At 38.2% G+C, this 16,142-nt stretch overlaps 1 protein-coding gene across 2 annotated transcripts in view; it reads left to right on the top strand.

The window, feature by feature from the left end:
• The window catches only part of DGKB (diacylglycerol kinase beta), a 683,215-nt gene extending 673,820 nt beyond the window's left edge, over nucleotides 1–9,395 (top strand). For both annotated transcript variants that reach the window (XM_052000688.1, XM_052000687.1), the window contains one exon: nucleotides 7,297–9,395. In XM_052000688.1, coding sequence (XP_051856648.1) covers nucleotides 7,297–7,404 — 108 coding nt within the window. In that variant the 3' untranslated portion in view covers nucleotides 7,405–9,395. The remainder of the gene's footprint in view (nucleotides 1–7,296) is intronic.
• Nucleotides 9,396–16,142: the final 6,747 nt, after the last annotated feature.

Below are 16,142 nucleotides of genomic sequence, written 5' to 3'. Positions count from 1 at the left end.
CCGCAAATATAATACCCCCGACCCCACGAGATGTTACTAGAAAGCTCTATACAGTATGCAAGCACCCAGAGTTTACCATACTTTGCAACTAACTTCTATCCACAAAGTGACTTAGGCATTAGCTACAAAGAAATAGAACTCCCAACCATAGCTCAAAAATATGTCCATGCAGAAATCCATCATGCTTACATGAATTGAATGTCCTTTGGAAAGCCATCTCTCTATTCTTCAAGACTGTGCCTTATTTAACTATCTGTGTCTTCCATTGGCAAGTGAACATCTCAAGTTCCTTTTGAAAGGAAAAAAAAATCCTTTTAAAGTCTTATCTCAGTATGATGTTAGATAAAAGATTTTAACATTAAACTTAGAAATTGCAATTGATATGTCAGTTCCAGAAAATAAGGCCTAGAAGTGAAAGGAACTGGCAAGGCACTTGAGCAAATTTTGTGCTGCATTTCCCAGCTTCTTGGCAGTCCTAGGCTTACAAAGTTTAACATGCACTTTCTATTTAGAGCCATATGGCTCTGCTCCATACCTGAGACCAAAATGGCTCCCAGAGGCCTTTGATTGAGAAGGCCAGCCTATTCTAAGACCAAGATGACCAACTTCAAGGACTGGCAACTACTCTGATGAATGAAATACAAGTGGAAAATGACCTTTTTTATTAGGTTAGATGTGAAAGTTCTTCTGATTGCTATTGATGACAAAGATAAAATCTTAAAAAAAAAAAAAAAAGGAAGTCCACTTCAATGTATATTACAAGTCTCTCTATAAAAGGTCAGTTCCATCCTCTGTGGTGCTGAATTTTTTGTCCTGTCACAAGGCACCAAGAGATTAAGTGATGAAAGTGGATTTGCAGGATGTATATCCTAGAGCAGTTTGGTCTATTACCCAAATTAAGAATGTTCGTACATATTCTAATTCAGATTTTCACAGATTGAATTCTGCATAACAGTACCTTGGACAGAAATGGGATGCCATATTTTAATTACTTTGATTCTCATTAATCTCTTTTGACCGGTTAGGCATTGACCCACTAGCATGATTTTAATTTGAAATTTGCTACTTTCACTATAGACCTTATATCTCTGGGTTTAATTATTCAGTACTTGAGTATAATTACATGGACATCTGATATTCATGGAGTCCTTTCCATTCCAAAGATTCAGAAAAAAATAGTTATATTCCACTATTCACATACAGCTAGCTCTGGAGTTAAATAGAATTTAAAGAGTTTAGCAGCATCCAATGGTTGTACATAGCACTTTAGATAAATGAAAAATATTCATCTGAGACTGCCCAGAAAGCTCACCCAGGAATGTCTGTAGTCATTCCTAATTTTAGGTAGGTAGAAATTTGTCTTAAATTATCTTAGATGGTCCAAGTCAAGATGAGTGTAACTTAAAGTTTGCCACTTACTAGACAATAAATGCTTTTTTATTGAAATGTTGCATTTAAATGAAATGAATCATGTATAATTCTTAATTTTGCTTTTATGCTGACTGTAAAGCTACAAAGAATGCTCTTCAAATCTTAATCCTAGATCTATGCTGGCTCTCAGTAAATCCCTACAAAGACTGTAAAATCTGGGGCACAGATGAAGGAAATGGTTGTGAGGTTCAAATCTCCTTAACAGGAAGGTAGAATGATATATTGGACCTAGGGAAAGAGTTTAAAGGTGAAAGCTAAAGTCTTGCCAGAATACCAGAGAACTTTTCTGAATTAGGAATATGGACAAATGAACCCAATGTAGTAGCTCCAGTTGATTGACTGAGGAAGGGAACATGTCAGGGACATAGTCATTCCATTTTCAATCTTCAATCAAAGAGTCATATGCTCTTCTGGTCCAACTTTTTTAAAGCTCATGCTCTTCCCTGCTGAGATATTCATGGATAGAAACAGTTGGGGATATTGTCATCCCCCCAAAGTGCCTAACATCTGAACATCTCCCTCCCTTCCTCCATCTCTCTGTCTCTGTCTCTCTCTTCTGTTTGTCTGTCTCTTTCTCTCTGTTTGTCTTGCTCTTTCTGTCCCTCTTTCACTTTTTGTCTCTGTCTCTCTCTGTCTCTGTCTCTCTCTGGCTCTCTCTCTCTTCCTGCTCCAGGATAATCTAAACAAAAGAAAGTTCTTTTCTTACCCTCTCATACTCACCCCACTGCTCACAGAATATACTCATCAGGATAAATTGCAACATGGTGGGATGCCTCGCACCCCAAAGGCATAAGTCTAACCATATTCTTAAAGACCTTAGGAGAAGTCATAGGGAGAGTAGACCTGAATGGTGGCCATTGCAACCACTCTATATTTCTTTTGATATAACAAATATTTAATCTTTATCTATAGGTACTTAAAAATATCAATAGAAAAAAAAGAAAGAAAGCCAAATTGACAATTATTGCAAATGAAAACTCATGTAACACTATGCTCTTGTGATTCATTAGTTATTAACAAATACAACAGGTGTGTTTATTAATCTTAAAAGGGTATCAATGAAAGTAGCTTCAACATTTCATACCCATTTTGTTGCTGCTAATGCTCTTTATTTTTCTGGCTGGAGGTGATCCATCCATTGTCCTCTGGATTGTACTACCTTCTGTCCATGTTACTAGATATGGAATGAGGAAAACATGTACTCCGATCCAGCCTCAGGCAATTACCTTTGCCTGCCTCAGTTTCCTCAACTTTAAAATGGAGATAATGTCTCTAAGGGTTATCATGAGGTAATATTGGTAAAATGTTTTATAAACCTTAAAATAATATATTAATGCTGGCTATCATCATCATCATATCAAATAATATACATATTATTGCATGTTATTTGTTGAAGGACAGAATATCAGAAAGCACAGGGGGAGAAGAAATGGAAACCCAGGAAATTACTCAAATGCTAGTGGATTTAGAAGGAAGTCAATAAAAAACAAAACATATAGAACATATCTCAAAGAAAAAATTTTAAAATTACTAGATGTTCAAAATTTCTTTAAAAATAATCTGACTTCTTTAAGGAAACTGTGTGGGATTATTCCTAAATGTGTATTATAAAATGAGGGATGAAATAGATATTGAAAAAATTCATAGGATGCCAAGAGGAATGAGTCCCAAATCAATATATCTTAACATATCATTTTCATGCTGCAGGTCTAGACTGACAAAGATATGATCTTAAGAACAGAACAGTAGAGATGAAAAGTGTCACATATTTTAAAAAATGCCAAATTCCAAAAGTTGTTATACAAAAACAAGAAATGACAGATTTTGAAATATATCAAAAGCCAGGAAATGTAGGCTTTGATTCCAAAAGTCAGTGCAAAGTATTTAATCAGATACATAGTGGGTACTACATTTATTATTTGTATTATTAGTATTATTATTATCCTCTAATTGCTTTAAAAATATCAAATAAGGAGTACAGTTGCATTTTCTAAAAGCTCGGTGTTAAGGGTGCTGGGGCTGGAGTCAAGAAGACCTGAGTTCAAATTTGACCTCAGATACCAGTGACATGACTCTAGGAAAGTTTTCCTTAATTACTGAAGAAGGAAATAGCAAAACACTCTAGTATCTTTGTCAAGAAAACCTCATGGACAGTATTTTCATGTGATCCATGGGATCACAAAAAAATTGGATACAGCTGAACTATTGAACAACAATAACACATATCTACAGATTGAAGGAAATGAGTCAATGGAGAAGAAAAGATAGAAAATGTTTGATATGAATCAAAAAAAAAAAATGATGGAGCTGGCTCCTAGAGGAATCATGTGGAGAATATGCTCAAAGGCACAGGTATAAAATGAAGTCAACAACTGATGTTGAGTTTCCATTTCCTCCAGAGGAATTGTAAAGCATTATTAGAGATTTGGAACTCACCAAAAGGATGATTCAAAGCAATGGTATAATCATATCAAGGACAAAGGAAAATGGACATAGATGGCAAAAAAAAAAAAAAAATGGAAGACCTACATATGACCATCACTTACCATGTAGTGAATGCAGGAAGGAGAAATTAACTCTTAAAAATCCCTTTCTTGCCTGTACTCTAAAACTAGCTGCAGACTCCTCTCCATGTTCGGGGCCATGATCAGCACTCCTTGGTCACCAATTCCCTGAATTCTGTGTGGTTAATAGAACAATTCATCTAGGAAGAGGTCATGGATAATCTTCCTGGGCAATGCTAATGATCTTTTGAGAGTGAAATCTAGGTACATGCTGCTGTCTGTCCTTCAGCTTTTTCATATTAAGAGTGAGGATTCTAAGACAGGCAGGCTTTCCTTTGGAGCTGTGTTGGAAATGTCAAGTTGAGAGACACTGGTCCTACTCTCAGTTCTGCAACTGCTGTATGGTCATGAGCCTACCCTGTTCCATCTCTGAGACTCCATTTGTACAGTACCAAAATAAGATAATAAAACTAGACTAATTTCTATGTCTCTTTTCACCTATCAAATATTGAAATCTGCACTTCTTTTCATGACTCTCAAAGAGTTTTTGAAATATCTATTCATTCCATTTGTTAAATATGGTTAGTATAGAGTCTAATACACAGAAGGCTTTTAAGAAATGCTAGTTGATTCTTTGACATCCAGACATCCAGTTTATATATATAAAGACATATATGTGTAATGTATATGTGTGTGGGAGTGTATTTGTGTATGTATGTATACGTGCATGCATTTTGTGTATACACACACACACACACACACACACACACACAAAGAGAGAGAAAAAAAATTATTCTAAATTTAGATGGGCTGCTTCAGGAGGGGGAAAGTTCTCCTTCATTAGAAATCTTCAACTAGGAGCTTGGGTATGTGTCGGAGAAACATTTTTTTTCTGATTAGAATGTCCTTGAGCACCCTTCTCAATCCATTGAATTCAATATAGTATCTAGGGAATATACAATACCAGTTTGGACTGTACTGGACCCAAGTAGAGACACAAAGGCAAAAATAAAATAGCGCTTGTCCTCAATGAGTTTACATTCTAAGGGAAGGTTTTATGGAATTTGCAAAGCACTTTTTTTAAGTTATCTAAAAACTAGGCCATTTATCTAGGAGTTTCTAAAAGAGATACAGAATGCCCTTCCCTTTGTCATCATCTGAAGAAAAACCAAAGAATAGTTTTCCTTGAGGGCAGGCATGTAATTTTTTTTTGTATGTAACTTTGTATCCCCAGTATCTGGCACAGTGACTTGTACACAGTAGGCATTTAGCAAAAGAGGCAGGGTTGGATTAGAAGAGATCATTCTCCTATTCGCCAAACAAATACAACAGTTCTCCTATGTCTCTATCAATGAATCAATTGATGCACAGATATTCATTTTTCATAATAGCTTTTTATTTTTCCAAAGAGAGTTTTCATCTTTGCAAAACCTTGTACTCCATATTTTTCTCCCTCCCTCCTCCCCTTCCCCATCCCCTAGACAGCAAGCAATTCAATATAAGTTAAATATGTGCAATTTTTCATTAGATACCTAACATACATCAGCTACTTTTCTGGATACTAGAGATAAAAAGACAACAACCAAACTGTTCTTGACCTCCAGCACCTTCCATTCTTTTTGTCACCAGGTAATGCAGATAAGGACATATGGTATCTGTATTAAATAGAATGAAAATATCATCTTGGGAAATAATGAGTACACATATTCAGTGCTTAATAAATGTTTATTGGCTGTGTCTAAGTACATCATAACTAAATAAAAACATTTGATAAGACACCTGTTTGCAGTGATCTGGGAACCTTTCGTGAGCCCCTCTCACATATCCTCCCCAGACCTTAATGTAGGAGAAAAGAAGTAGAAGGATCTTATTTTGCAAGTTGGCTTACCCAACAATATGTTTTGGGATAATCTGAGACTCAGATCATTAGGGGCAGGAAATGCTAGCTTGGACCAATTTTTTTTTCTTTTAACCAAAGGAGAAGCACCTTGATTATTTTTAAATGATCTTAGATTTTTTTAGAGATCCCCAAAGTTACCCTTCTTTTAAGATGTTTCCTACAGTCACAGTCCTACCCCCCCTCCCAGTCCAGGCCCTGTGCCGATTTTAATGATCCCATCCATGTGACACACATCTTTTTGTTTCATTGCTATTAGTGAATGACAAGTGAAGGAGATTCATTTTCACTTGGAAATGTCAGCTATGCACTTTAAGAGATATATTTTTTGCCGTTTTTAATGAGACGGTGTTTCTTTTTGAAAGAAATACTCATTTCTGATGTGGGGAGTGTGCAGGTGACAACTGATATTTAATAAGGGATGGCTCTTGTATCAGGCGCAGCTCGCTAAAGAAAATGTCTCCGATTGCTTTTGAAAAACTCTTGGCGTCACTAGCCCAAAGGCAAGACGTGACCTTTTTATTACATAATGAGAATCATTTATTATCTTACAATGTATCTTAAAGCCACAGACAAAATGCCACTCTGATAATTGCTTTCAATTAGCTGTGAGCATAGCCGAGATTCATAAAATGTCTTCTCTAATTTAGGCTGGAATTAGAGAAAATTGCCTACATAATCTACTCGGAGGTTGTCTCATCTAAGGTGATTCGTGGTTCTGTATCAAAGAAAGGGAAGCAGGGAGCTTTAAAACAGTCTTCTGGCGGGTTGGGAAACAGGATTTTCAATATTTGACTCTATTCTATTACCAATTAATTAACAAATTAGAAAGCTAGTTCATCATTTTTGACCTTTTCTCCACGTTTGCTTTTGACTCTGTCTTCCAATGATTGTTTTGAAAATGAAACAAGGTAAACCAAGAGGTTCCTCTTGAAACGGGCTTAGGATCATTTAAAAAAAAAAAAAAGACCAGAGAGGATCTGAGGGACAGCTGAATACCCAATAAGCTGTCAGTGCTCTTCCAGGCTTCTGTGACATTAGAGCATCCCCTTCTGCCTGGGCATTCGGCTCAGTTGTGCTTCTATGAGATGCCAAACGCCAAGTCAGAAGCAGCCCACCATCAGAGCTGCCCGGCTTTGCCCTGAGCTCTGCTGTATGTGGTTACAGAAAGCATAATGTTTAAAATATGAACTCGATTAATTTTATGGTTTTTTAAAGTATCCTGTGTAATAAAATGTGTTTTAATGCATTCTCAAATCTTTTCTTTAAAAAAGGTCAGGGCAGTGGGGAGAGTGATGGGGTGGGGGGAAGTTTATGTAATAACAGCGGCTCCAGAGCTGCTGCTATTTGTGGCCATTCAGCCACTCATGAAATATTTGTAACCTTAGCAGAGAATTTCAGACAAAGATGATTGAATCTAGCACTGACTCGGTTTTTATGTGTATTTATCTGCATTTTCCTCAGATCAAAATTACCCACAAGAACCAAGCCCCGATGCTTATGGGACCCCCACCCAAAACCGGGTTCTTCTGCTCTATCGTCCGGAGGACACGGAACCGCAGCAAGGAGTGAGCCCGGCTGCCCGGGCCTTCGCCACCCAACGGCGGTCCCGCGGGCTCGTGAACATTCACTCTCGAAAGCTTCGACCCGTTTTGTCGTCTGTATACGCTGCCAGCTCTTGGAATTGGTTCTGCAGTGTCTGTGCCTGAGCTAATGTACAATTCTGCTATTAGAACATTTCTTGTCCCAGTTTTAGAGGCATTTTGCATGAAGAAAGCAGATGTTTCCATAAAGTGATATTGCATATATCTGTGGCATGCATTCCCATGGATTTTTATGTCTCTCTCCACGTACGCTCCCACCCTAACCCTGCCCCCCTTCTGCAGCCCCTGCTTACTAACTTGTGGGAGTCGCCTGTTGTGAAACATGAAAAGGGAACTACCCAGAGAAATTGGTCCTCTCAGTGTGACCCCCCCTTCTATTATCAAGCCCAGATCAGTGAGACCAGGGTGAGGATGGCACCCTCGGGCTGGCTAGAGGCTTAAGTGAGATGATGGATGCAAAGCGCTTTGTAGACCTTTAAACGCACTAGTTAAATGTGAGCTATAATGATTATTATTATTATTATGGTTAATTATTATGATTATTATTGTCTTTTTGGGAACCAAATATCCGATCAATGGTCTTTGACCTTGACTTCTAAGGGGCCTTTAAAATCCCAGGTTTCATTAAACGGTTATCTGTCCTGTCTCACTGCTTGTCCTGTGCTTTCAATCTTCTTCTAAACTCAACTCTGTTGTGTGTGATTGAAGAGGGGGGGAATGGATTGTCTAGTAAGTCTAGCAGAAGGCAGATACTTCTGGGGAGATGGAAAGCCAAGTTCTTTCTTCCAGAAAGAAAGGAAAGCATTTGACTCAGAACTAAATTTGACGATTGAGAAGAACCCTAAACCTCCCTGCCTCTGAACCCTGTGAGAGCACCTCATAATCGCTTATGTAACCAAGAACCAAGTGGACTTTGTAAACCATGTGCCTAATCAACTGCATTTCCCACCAAAGATTTAGCAAGAGAGGCCTGAGAGAAATGGGTTAATGCATAATTAATCAGGCGCTGGGGAGCCAATCCACTCCGGGAAACTTACAATTCTTTGAATTGCTTTAGTGATGGCTTAAATAACACTAGAAGAGGATAACCTGGCTATTAATTATAATTAAAATGCTTTCTTTTGATAGACAGAGCTCCAGAATCTATAGTCCCGGTTCCAGAAGGGCCTTCTTGGCTTCCTTGTTATTCTTAAATGGATGGATGTCTATTTCAGTTAAGTGCATCTAAGAAAGGAACCCAGAAGTAGTCTCGAGCCTTTTTTTTTTTTTTTTTGAGTTGGGACTTTTGCTTGTTTCCAATATTAAGGTGATGAGAGCATGGATCACACTTGTCCTTGGTTCTTGCCTCTGGGAGATTTCTTAGAAACACTTAGATCTGATGCTATAGAGCTTTGCATAGTCTGTCTATCCCCTATGGTGACTGGCAGTGTATCCTAGGACAGTAGCCATCCCCAGCTGGTAGGAACTTAAGGGCACAATGGAATGCTTCCCCAAACAGCTAAGGTATTGCTTCATGTTGACTGCCATTTCATCCAAGACTGTTTTGTGTCTTCAAGCAAGCTACAAGGAGAAAATGTTTGAAACGCATGATGAGCTCTCTCTCTCTCTCTCTCTCTCTCTCTCTCTCTCTCTCTGCATTTAAGTGCTAATGATTTATCAGTGCTATTTTGTATTGATTCAATTCATCTTTGAATAACAAAGAGCATTTAGTCATTTGGTTGAACTCAGTCATCGTGTGCATGGATTTATGGATTCCCAATGACATTGCTTTCATCTCTGTGCTTTGGTTGGAAGCCTAACTCAGCTGAGTGCTACTAGACCCTGGACCTAAGCCACACCCATCTCTTAGGCTGATATTTTGGAGAAGATCCTGTACCCAAGTCCCTTCTCTCAGTATCCTAGAAGCCTCCAAGTCTAATAACAATAAACAAAATGTCTTCATGGGTTCTTGAAAGAGAATGTTGTTTTGTTGTTTTTGTTTTTTTCTTCTGTGTGTGTGTGTGTGTGTGTGTGTGTGTGGAGAGAGAGAGAGAGAGAGAGAGAGAGAGAGAGAGAGAGAGAGAGAGAGGCAGATATAGTCCAACACTCCCAAGACCATCATCCCTATAAATGTTCCTTAGCAGGGCCCCCCAAAATAACTTAGACTGGGAGTTAGCACAGCTATCCAACTGAAAAGATTTCTCATAAACAGAAAAGAACAAAGTCCTTGTCAGCCTGAGGGTTCCTGATGTGGAAACCGATCTTACAAAATGATGGTTTCAGGGAATAAATATTTTCACATGAATCTACGAAATGATGTACTATAGGCTGAAGGCCTTTGGTGTCGGGCCATATTTTGAAATTACAACCTTTGTGTTCCCTACAGTATGTGATTATCTCTTCATTACTTTTTACAGAACTCTCTTTTAAATGCCACAAGGATTGGTGAATCATTCTTAATGATGGGTCCAAGGAAAACACTCAGTGGACAACATTAAGGACACTAAACAACATGCAGACAAGGCCTCTATAATGGATATTAATGGCCATAACTAAGGGGCTGAAGCTTTTCTCTAACATGTTAATGGAGCCCCAATTTGTGCTCATCACAGCCTCATACTTGATGACTCACTGTTAGTCACCCTACTAATACTGATCATTTGAAAGTAGGACTCCATTTTGACTTTACAGAAAACTAGAGGTATGCATGCTCTCTAATTCCATTCCTTCTGGGGTTGAAAGAAGAATTTTCTTTTCCTTTTTTAAATCTACTTTGTTGGTTTTGAAAGCAAGAAAGACATTTCTTCCTCTCTGAGATGACAGTCTCCAATGCATTAGAACATGGCTCCTATATAGTGCTAATGAGATGTAATCTTAATCTGAGGAAAGGGCCATTAAACATTTCAGGGGGTCAGTGTTTGTTTCATGGAACAGACTATGCACCTCCTGAAGTTTCTGAGTTTCTTTGAAATGCCATGGCTATAGTCAGATAAAGGTCAAGGAGGGAAGCCAATTTCTAGCCAGTGGTTCCCATTCCATCATCCAATAAACATTAATTAGCCACATTTGATATGCCACAAACTCTGTTAAGCTCTGAATATATAATTAATTTAAAAAAAGACAATCCTTACCTTTAATAAATTTACATTCTAAGAGAGGAGACAACATACAAAAGGATAAAAGAAGGAGTGATGGGAAGGACACCAGGGGTATCCACCACAGTGTGGAAATCAGGCAGGGCAGCAAATGCAAGGTGGAGGGATCTGAGTTCAGTTTCAGCTTTATATAAAAGAAGGCATTGGGAAGAATTTGGTTCCCTGTTTTCCAATCAAAAGGTAAAGGAGTTGGAAGGAATCAATCAAGGCTTCAGATAGCAACACGGTGGTGAGTTTTGAAGTGATGAGCTTCCTTTGAGAGGGGCATTTTATTCCATGGAATTGAAACCAGTCAGAGTAGCAAGTAGAAAAAAAATTCCAAGCAAGAAATAGAAAATAAAAGCCATTCTCATTTCATCACCACTGTTTCTATGTGTTTACAAGGCATGGAAGAGTTCTAAAATGACAGTGATTTAATATGTATTTACCTTTGAAAAATAATTTTCCAAAAAAGCATGCTGGGTCTATAGAAGGATGCCTTTGGCCTCCTAGTGAAGCTGATGGACCCCTTTCTAGAATATCTTAAAATGCATCAAAAAATATTTACATAGTACACAAGATGTTTAAGCTATGAAAAATATTTTGAATATTATGTTCTGAATATTAAATATTTAATATATATTAAATTATATATAATATAATATATATTAAATATATTTATGAAAATATGAAAACAAATTAATGGACCTCAGGTTAAGAAGCACTGGATGCTGGAAGAGCTGGTCAATTCTGTGGTGGGATGGTTGGGAGAGGAAGCAATCAGACTGATCCTGTGGTATGACATGGGCCAAAACAAAATGAAATTTTCTGTATGAAGGTCAGGTCAACATTGTCTGAGCCAATGGGGTAGCTGAACCAATGTGTGGAGTGAGTGTGTGCAAGGCATTGGGTTTTGACATAATTATGCAATGATAATTGATAATGATTTCTTTGTTTTTATATTTTGTTTTTCTTTATTTTCTTTTAGGATGAGGTAGGTAATTAAAAAATAGAAGGCCACAAAAATTTACAAATCTTTAGTCATTTCAAAAAGTCAACTGCTATAGAGCTGAGTTAGTTTTGAATGATCCCATTTTAGGGACATCACAACACAAGGTAGATAATTAGTGATGATTATATGGGTACCTTAGGCAATGCTAAGATATTGAGCTATTGTAATGGTGCTGGAAGTGCAGGAAATTAAAAAAAAAAGAAGATAACTATTTCATGAAAAACTCTTCTGAGAATTTACAATCCAAGCACCTGCATGGGAATAAAGTTATAGAAATTTTCATTTATATTAACTGAAAATATGTCCAATCTTAAATATCGAAAGCCCCTTGAAGAACAAAACTAAAATTAGATGTCCAGAAAGCATCATTCTGGCATTCACCTTTTGAAAATAAAGATACTAATGAACCTGCAAAGTATTTTTGAGGCTTGTGTTGTAATCACATTTTGTATATTTTGAGAGGTCCAAAGCAGTCGATCCATCTTCCTCACTGAATGAGTGATTGGTAAAGAGGAGGATGAAAATGGGTTCTTTTGAACTCTTCTAGAGAATGCAAAATGGCATACTGCCTTTACAAATGGCATCCTTCAATCTGACCCTGCCAATATGGTGGGGGTACCATTTCTAGAGATCCAGGTGTGTTCCTGTATTGTGGTTGGAAGGTTGGATTAAAGATACTGGAGACCCAGTTGTACTCTGGGTGATACTGATGAGCCAACTTTTCGATGTCATTTTGATCCTTCCCCAGTAACCAGTTTTCATTTACCTCTGGGAATGGAGTTCTCAAATTGATATAGAAAAGATAGGTTGGTACAGCAGCATTCCTCATTAATACTGTTGACAAAACTAAGGTTGTTTCTAATGGGTAAATCCCCCCACTAAATAAGGATGATTTATGATTGATTCAAAATTCTCAAAGAAAAGTATTTAAATTTAGCAAGTATTAATGAAATATACTTCTACATCAATCACTGTGCTTTGCAAGGGGATTATGAGAGGGAAAGGGGCTTTTTTTCCTCAAGAAAAACCTAAACATATCATGTGCGTATAAAAATGAATATAAAAAAAAATAATGTCTAAAGCAAAGGGGGAAGGGGAGAAATTCAATGGGATAAATGTAAAGTCAAACTTGGGCTCAAATAATCAGCCTCAGGAATTTCATTATGAAATATACTTGGTTGGCTTTGAGCTCCAAAGGAGAATGTCAGACCACAAAAGGCCAAAGTGTGCTTGGACCACCACAAAGACTGATGGGAAATGGAGCTGTATTAAGAGAGGCGTGGCTTACAGGAATAAAGAGGTGTTGGGCCCAGAGATGTCTGCCCTCATAAAACCTTATTAGGAGGGTTGTTTTCTGTTTGGGCACCACATTTTTAAAAGACCATCAATAAGCTGGAAAGTATCAGCAAAGGATGGCTAGGATAATGAAAGGCCTTGAGCCAGTATCATATGAGGGATGATAAAAGGAATTGTCTTCAATATTTGAAAAAATTATCATGTGAAAGATATATTCAACTTGTTCAGTTTGGCCATTGAAAGCAGAACCTGTAGGGGTGGGAGAAATTTATCTGAAAGCAAGAAAAAAACTTGTTAAGAACTGAATCTGCCAAGAAGGGAAATCTTCAAGAATAATAAAAGGATGGTCATTTGTCTGATGTGCTACATGGAGAGTTTGGTCAGGGACAGGTTGAACTAATCATTCACTGAAGTGTTTTCTATGTGTGACAATCACATTGCAACAGATAAGGAGATGCTTTAGGACCCTAGCACTAACAAGTGTTTTGCTTTTTTATGCCAGTGATGGACAGTACCCCTCAGTACAAACTCAGATGTAGCCAAAGCCTGAATTATTAGATCTCATCTTTTTTCTGTTTATTTCATTTTCACCTTATTTACAGTCCCCCTTTCCTTTGGGGAATTCTTTTTCTTTCCTTCCAGGACCTATTTTCTTTCTGCCCAGTCTTATCTTTTTGATTAATCATCTATCTAATTGGCTGACTTCTAAATATCATACCAAAAAATGGAACATGTTCTCCATAGCTAACAATGCAGATTTACTTTAAAATGAATTTCAGATTCTTGAAAGAAAATACAAAGCAAGAACTAAGGTAAGCAAGTAGGGTTTTGTCCCAGAGGTCAGAAATTTACTGGGTACTGAAATCGCTGGTGTTTTTTCAGCAACTTGGAACAAGGTAATTGTAGTTTACCAGCTCATTAGTAAAGATAATTAGTTCAAATTGGAAGCTGCCCAATGACAGTGCTTCCTCCCCTGTCCCCCTTTCACCCTGGGTGAGATACTATTTTTTCCCACAATGCCACCACCTTCAACACTGACCTCCCAGGATCCCAGGGTCTCTGTCTATATTTAGCTATTTATCTGGCTGTCCCTAGTCATACTTCAGATTCCACCCCATTTATCTTGCTATTCTCCCTGACTGCTGCTGTACCCTTTTGGGGACTTAACCCTCTCCTCTCTGGAGCCCCTGGCCTGGGGCCTGTATTCCATAGATAGGTGGATGCTGCTAGACCTCTCCTCTCTTGATCATGGTTCCCCTTCCATCTTTATCATCTTTATGACATCCCCCCAGTTGACACTTGAGCCCCATCTTGGAGCTTTGGCATTGTAATCAGATCAATACTGCCATGACTGCTGGAAATGGCCTGATTCACTATCCTTCTACATCAAAACCCTGGCCACCAAGTCTCTGGGTTGTGGTATCTCCACAATGGAGCAGAGGCTCTCCGATTGCAAGGGCTACTTTGATTTTGTTCTTGCCCCAGAATAAGCCTTCCATACTGTTTCATTCTATCTCCTACCTCCCACAGGGAATCCACGCCCCCCCAGCCATGATTCAGCAGGCATTCATCTAGGATCTTACTTATATGCAAGAAGATACAGTCCCTGCCCTCAAAAGGAGCTGGTTCATCAGTCATGTGAAAACTAAAGCACCCATACAAGGGTTCCCAGCACACCTGGCTTTTCCTAAAGGGCCATTCTCACTCAATGAAACCTACTGGCCATGACTGCTAGGGGACATCACAGTGGCTAAAGCACTAATCTGGAGCTCAAAAGATCTACATTCAAATTGTGCTTGAGATGCTTACTAGCTATAGGCTCCTGGGCAAGTTGCTTAATCTTTATCTCGGTATCTTCTTCTATAAAATGAGGACAAGAAAAGCACCTATCTTGCAATATTTCGATGATTAAATGAGATGACACATGGTATTTGTAAACTTTGAAGTGCTACATAAATAGGCAATTGTTCTCTATTATTATAATTAGTTATTATTTTTCCTAGGGACCAATAAGTCTGGTTATAGTTGTCGGAACATAATTCCAAATTTGAGCCTTTTCTGGCACATAAAAACATTCTGAGGGGATGACAAGGCAGATGTGGGAAATGAGATCTGGAATTTTGCATAAAAACCTTGATGTTTTCAGGAACTTGATTTGGAACCCTAAATTTCTAATTGCAAGGAATTTCAGAGGCCATTTAGTTCCTCATTTAACATATGGGACTGTGGGAGTGGAGGCAGGACCAAGGTCACATGGACAGAGGTGGGATTCAATCCCAGGCCTCCTGACTCTACATCCAGAAGCTATTCCATTATACCCTCTTCTGCACCTCATCATGCATGCTGTTAAGAGGGAATCAGGCCCAATAATGATTCATTGGCTTCCTTTGTCTGCCTGTTGAGGCTAATTTGATTATGACGAGCTTAGAAGGATAGCTCCTCACTAGGTCTGGTCAGAAGGGTGTTGCCTATTCAGTATCAGCCAGTAGAAATATTGATCAAATGGCCTGTGACTCTTTCGGGGAAGAGGGACATTTATCAGGACATTTATCCTGTGAAAGATTATCCTTCCCCAAAACTAGAGTAGAAACAATTTGAAAATCTCAGGAAGATCCATGACAAGTTTATGCTCTAGATTCTCAACTAGGTCCTCACTGTATCAGAACATCATATTTACACTTCCCTAATGGATACATTAACTCATTAATCACGGTGGCTTTTCCAAACTTTCTCTTCCCTCCTCAAACCTCTCATGATACCTGTCCCCTTCACCCTCTCAAGTAAGAACCTCACCTTTTCAGATTTTACTGAAAAAGGCCATTTGCAGAGAACTTTCCTTTCCTCTCTCCTCCTCCTCCTCATCTCTTACTCAGATGCCTTCTGCCACCAACTCCTTCTTCATCTCTATTTCTCATAATGAAGCAAAACAAACTCATCCACATACAAAAAAACCTCATTCCATTTCATTGCCTCCTCAATCATCTCCACTCTCTTACTAATTTCCAGTCCTCATCCCACAGTCAACTGGATGCTTTCATACTGCCTACAAACTTTCCCACATTTCCTCAATTCTCAAAAAGAAAAAGAAAAAAAAATCACTTCATCCTGACTCTAACTTCTATTTCTTTTTTTTTAATTTTTGTTTAAACTTTTTGAGGATGTCTATAAATAGTTCCCTCCACTTCCTTTCCTCTCACTCTCTCAACTATAGTCTTGATTCCAACTTCATCGTTCAACTGAAACTGTTCTCTCCAAAGATATCAATGGTCTCTTAATCACCAAATA

This window comes from Antechinus flavipes, chromosome 5 (assembly GCF_016432865.1).
Source record: "Antechinus flavipes isolate AdamAnt ecotype Samford, QLD, Australia chromosome 5, AdamAnt_v2, whole genome shotgun sequence".
Taxonomy (NCBI): Eukaryota; Metazoa; Chordata; class Mammalia; order Dasyuromorphia; family Dasyuridae; genus Antechinus; species Antechinus flavipes.
The sequence above is the reverse complement of the archived record's forward strand: the minus strand, read 5'-3'. Positions and strand labels throughout refer to the sequence as shown.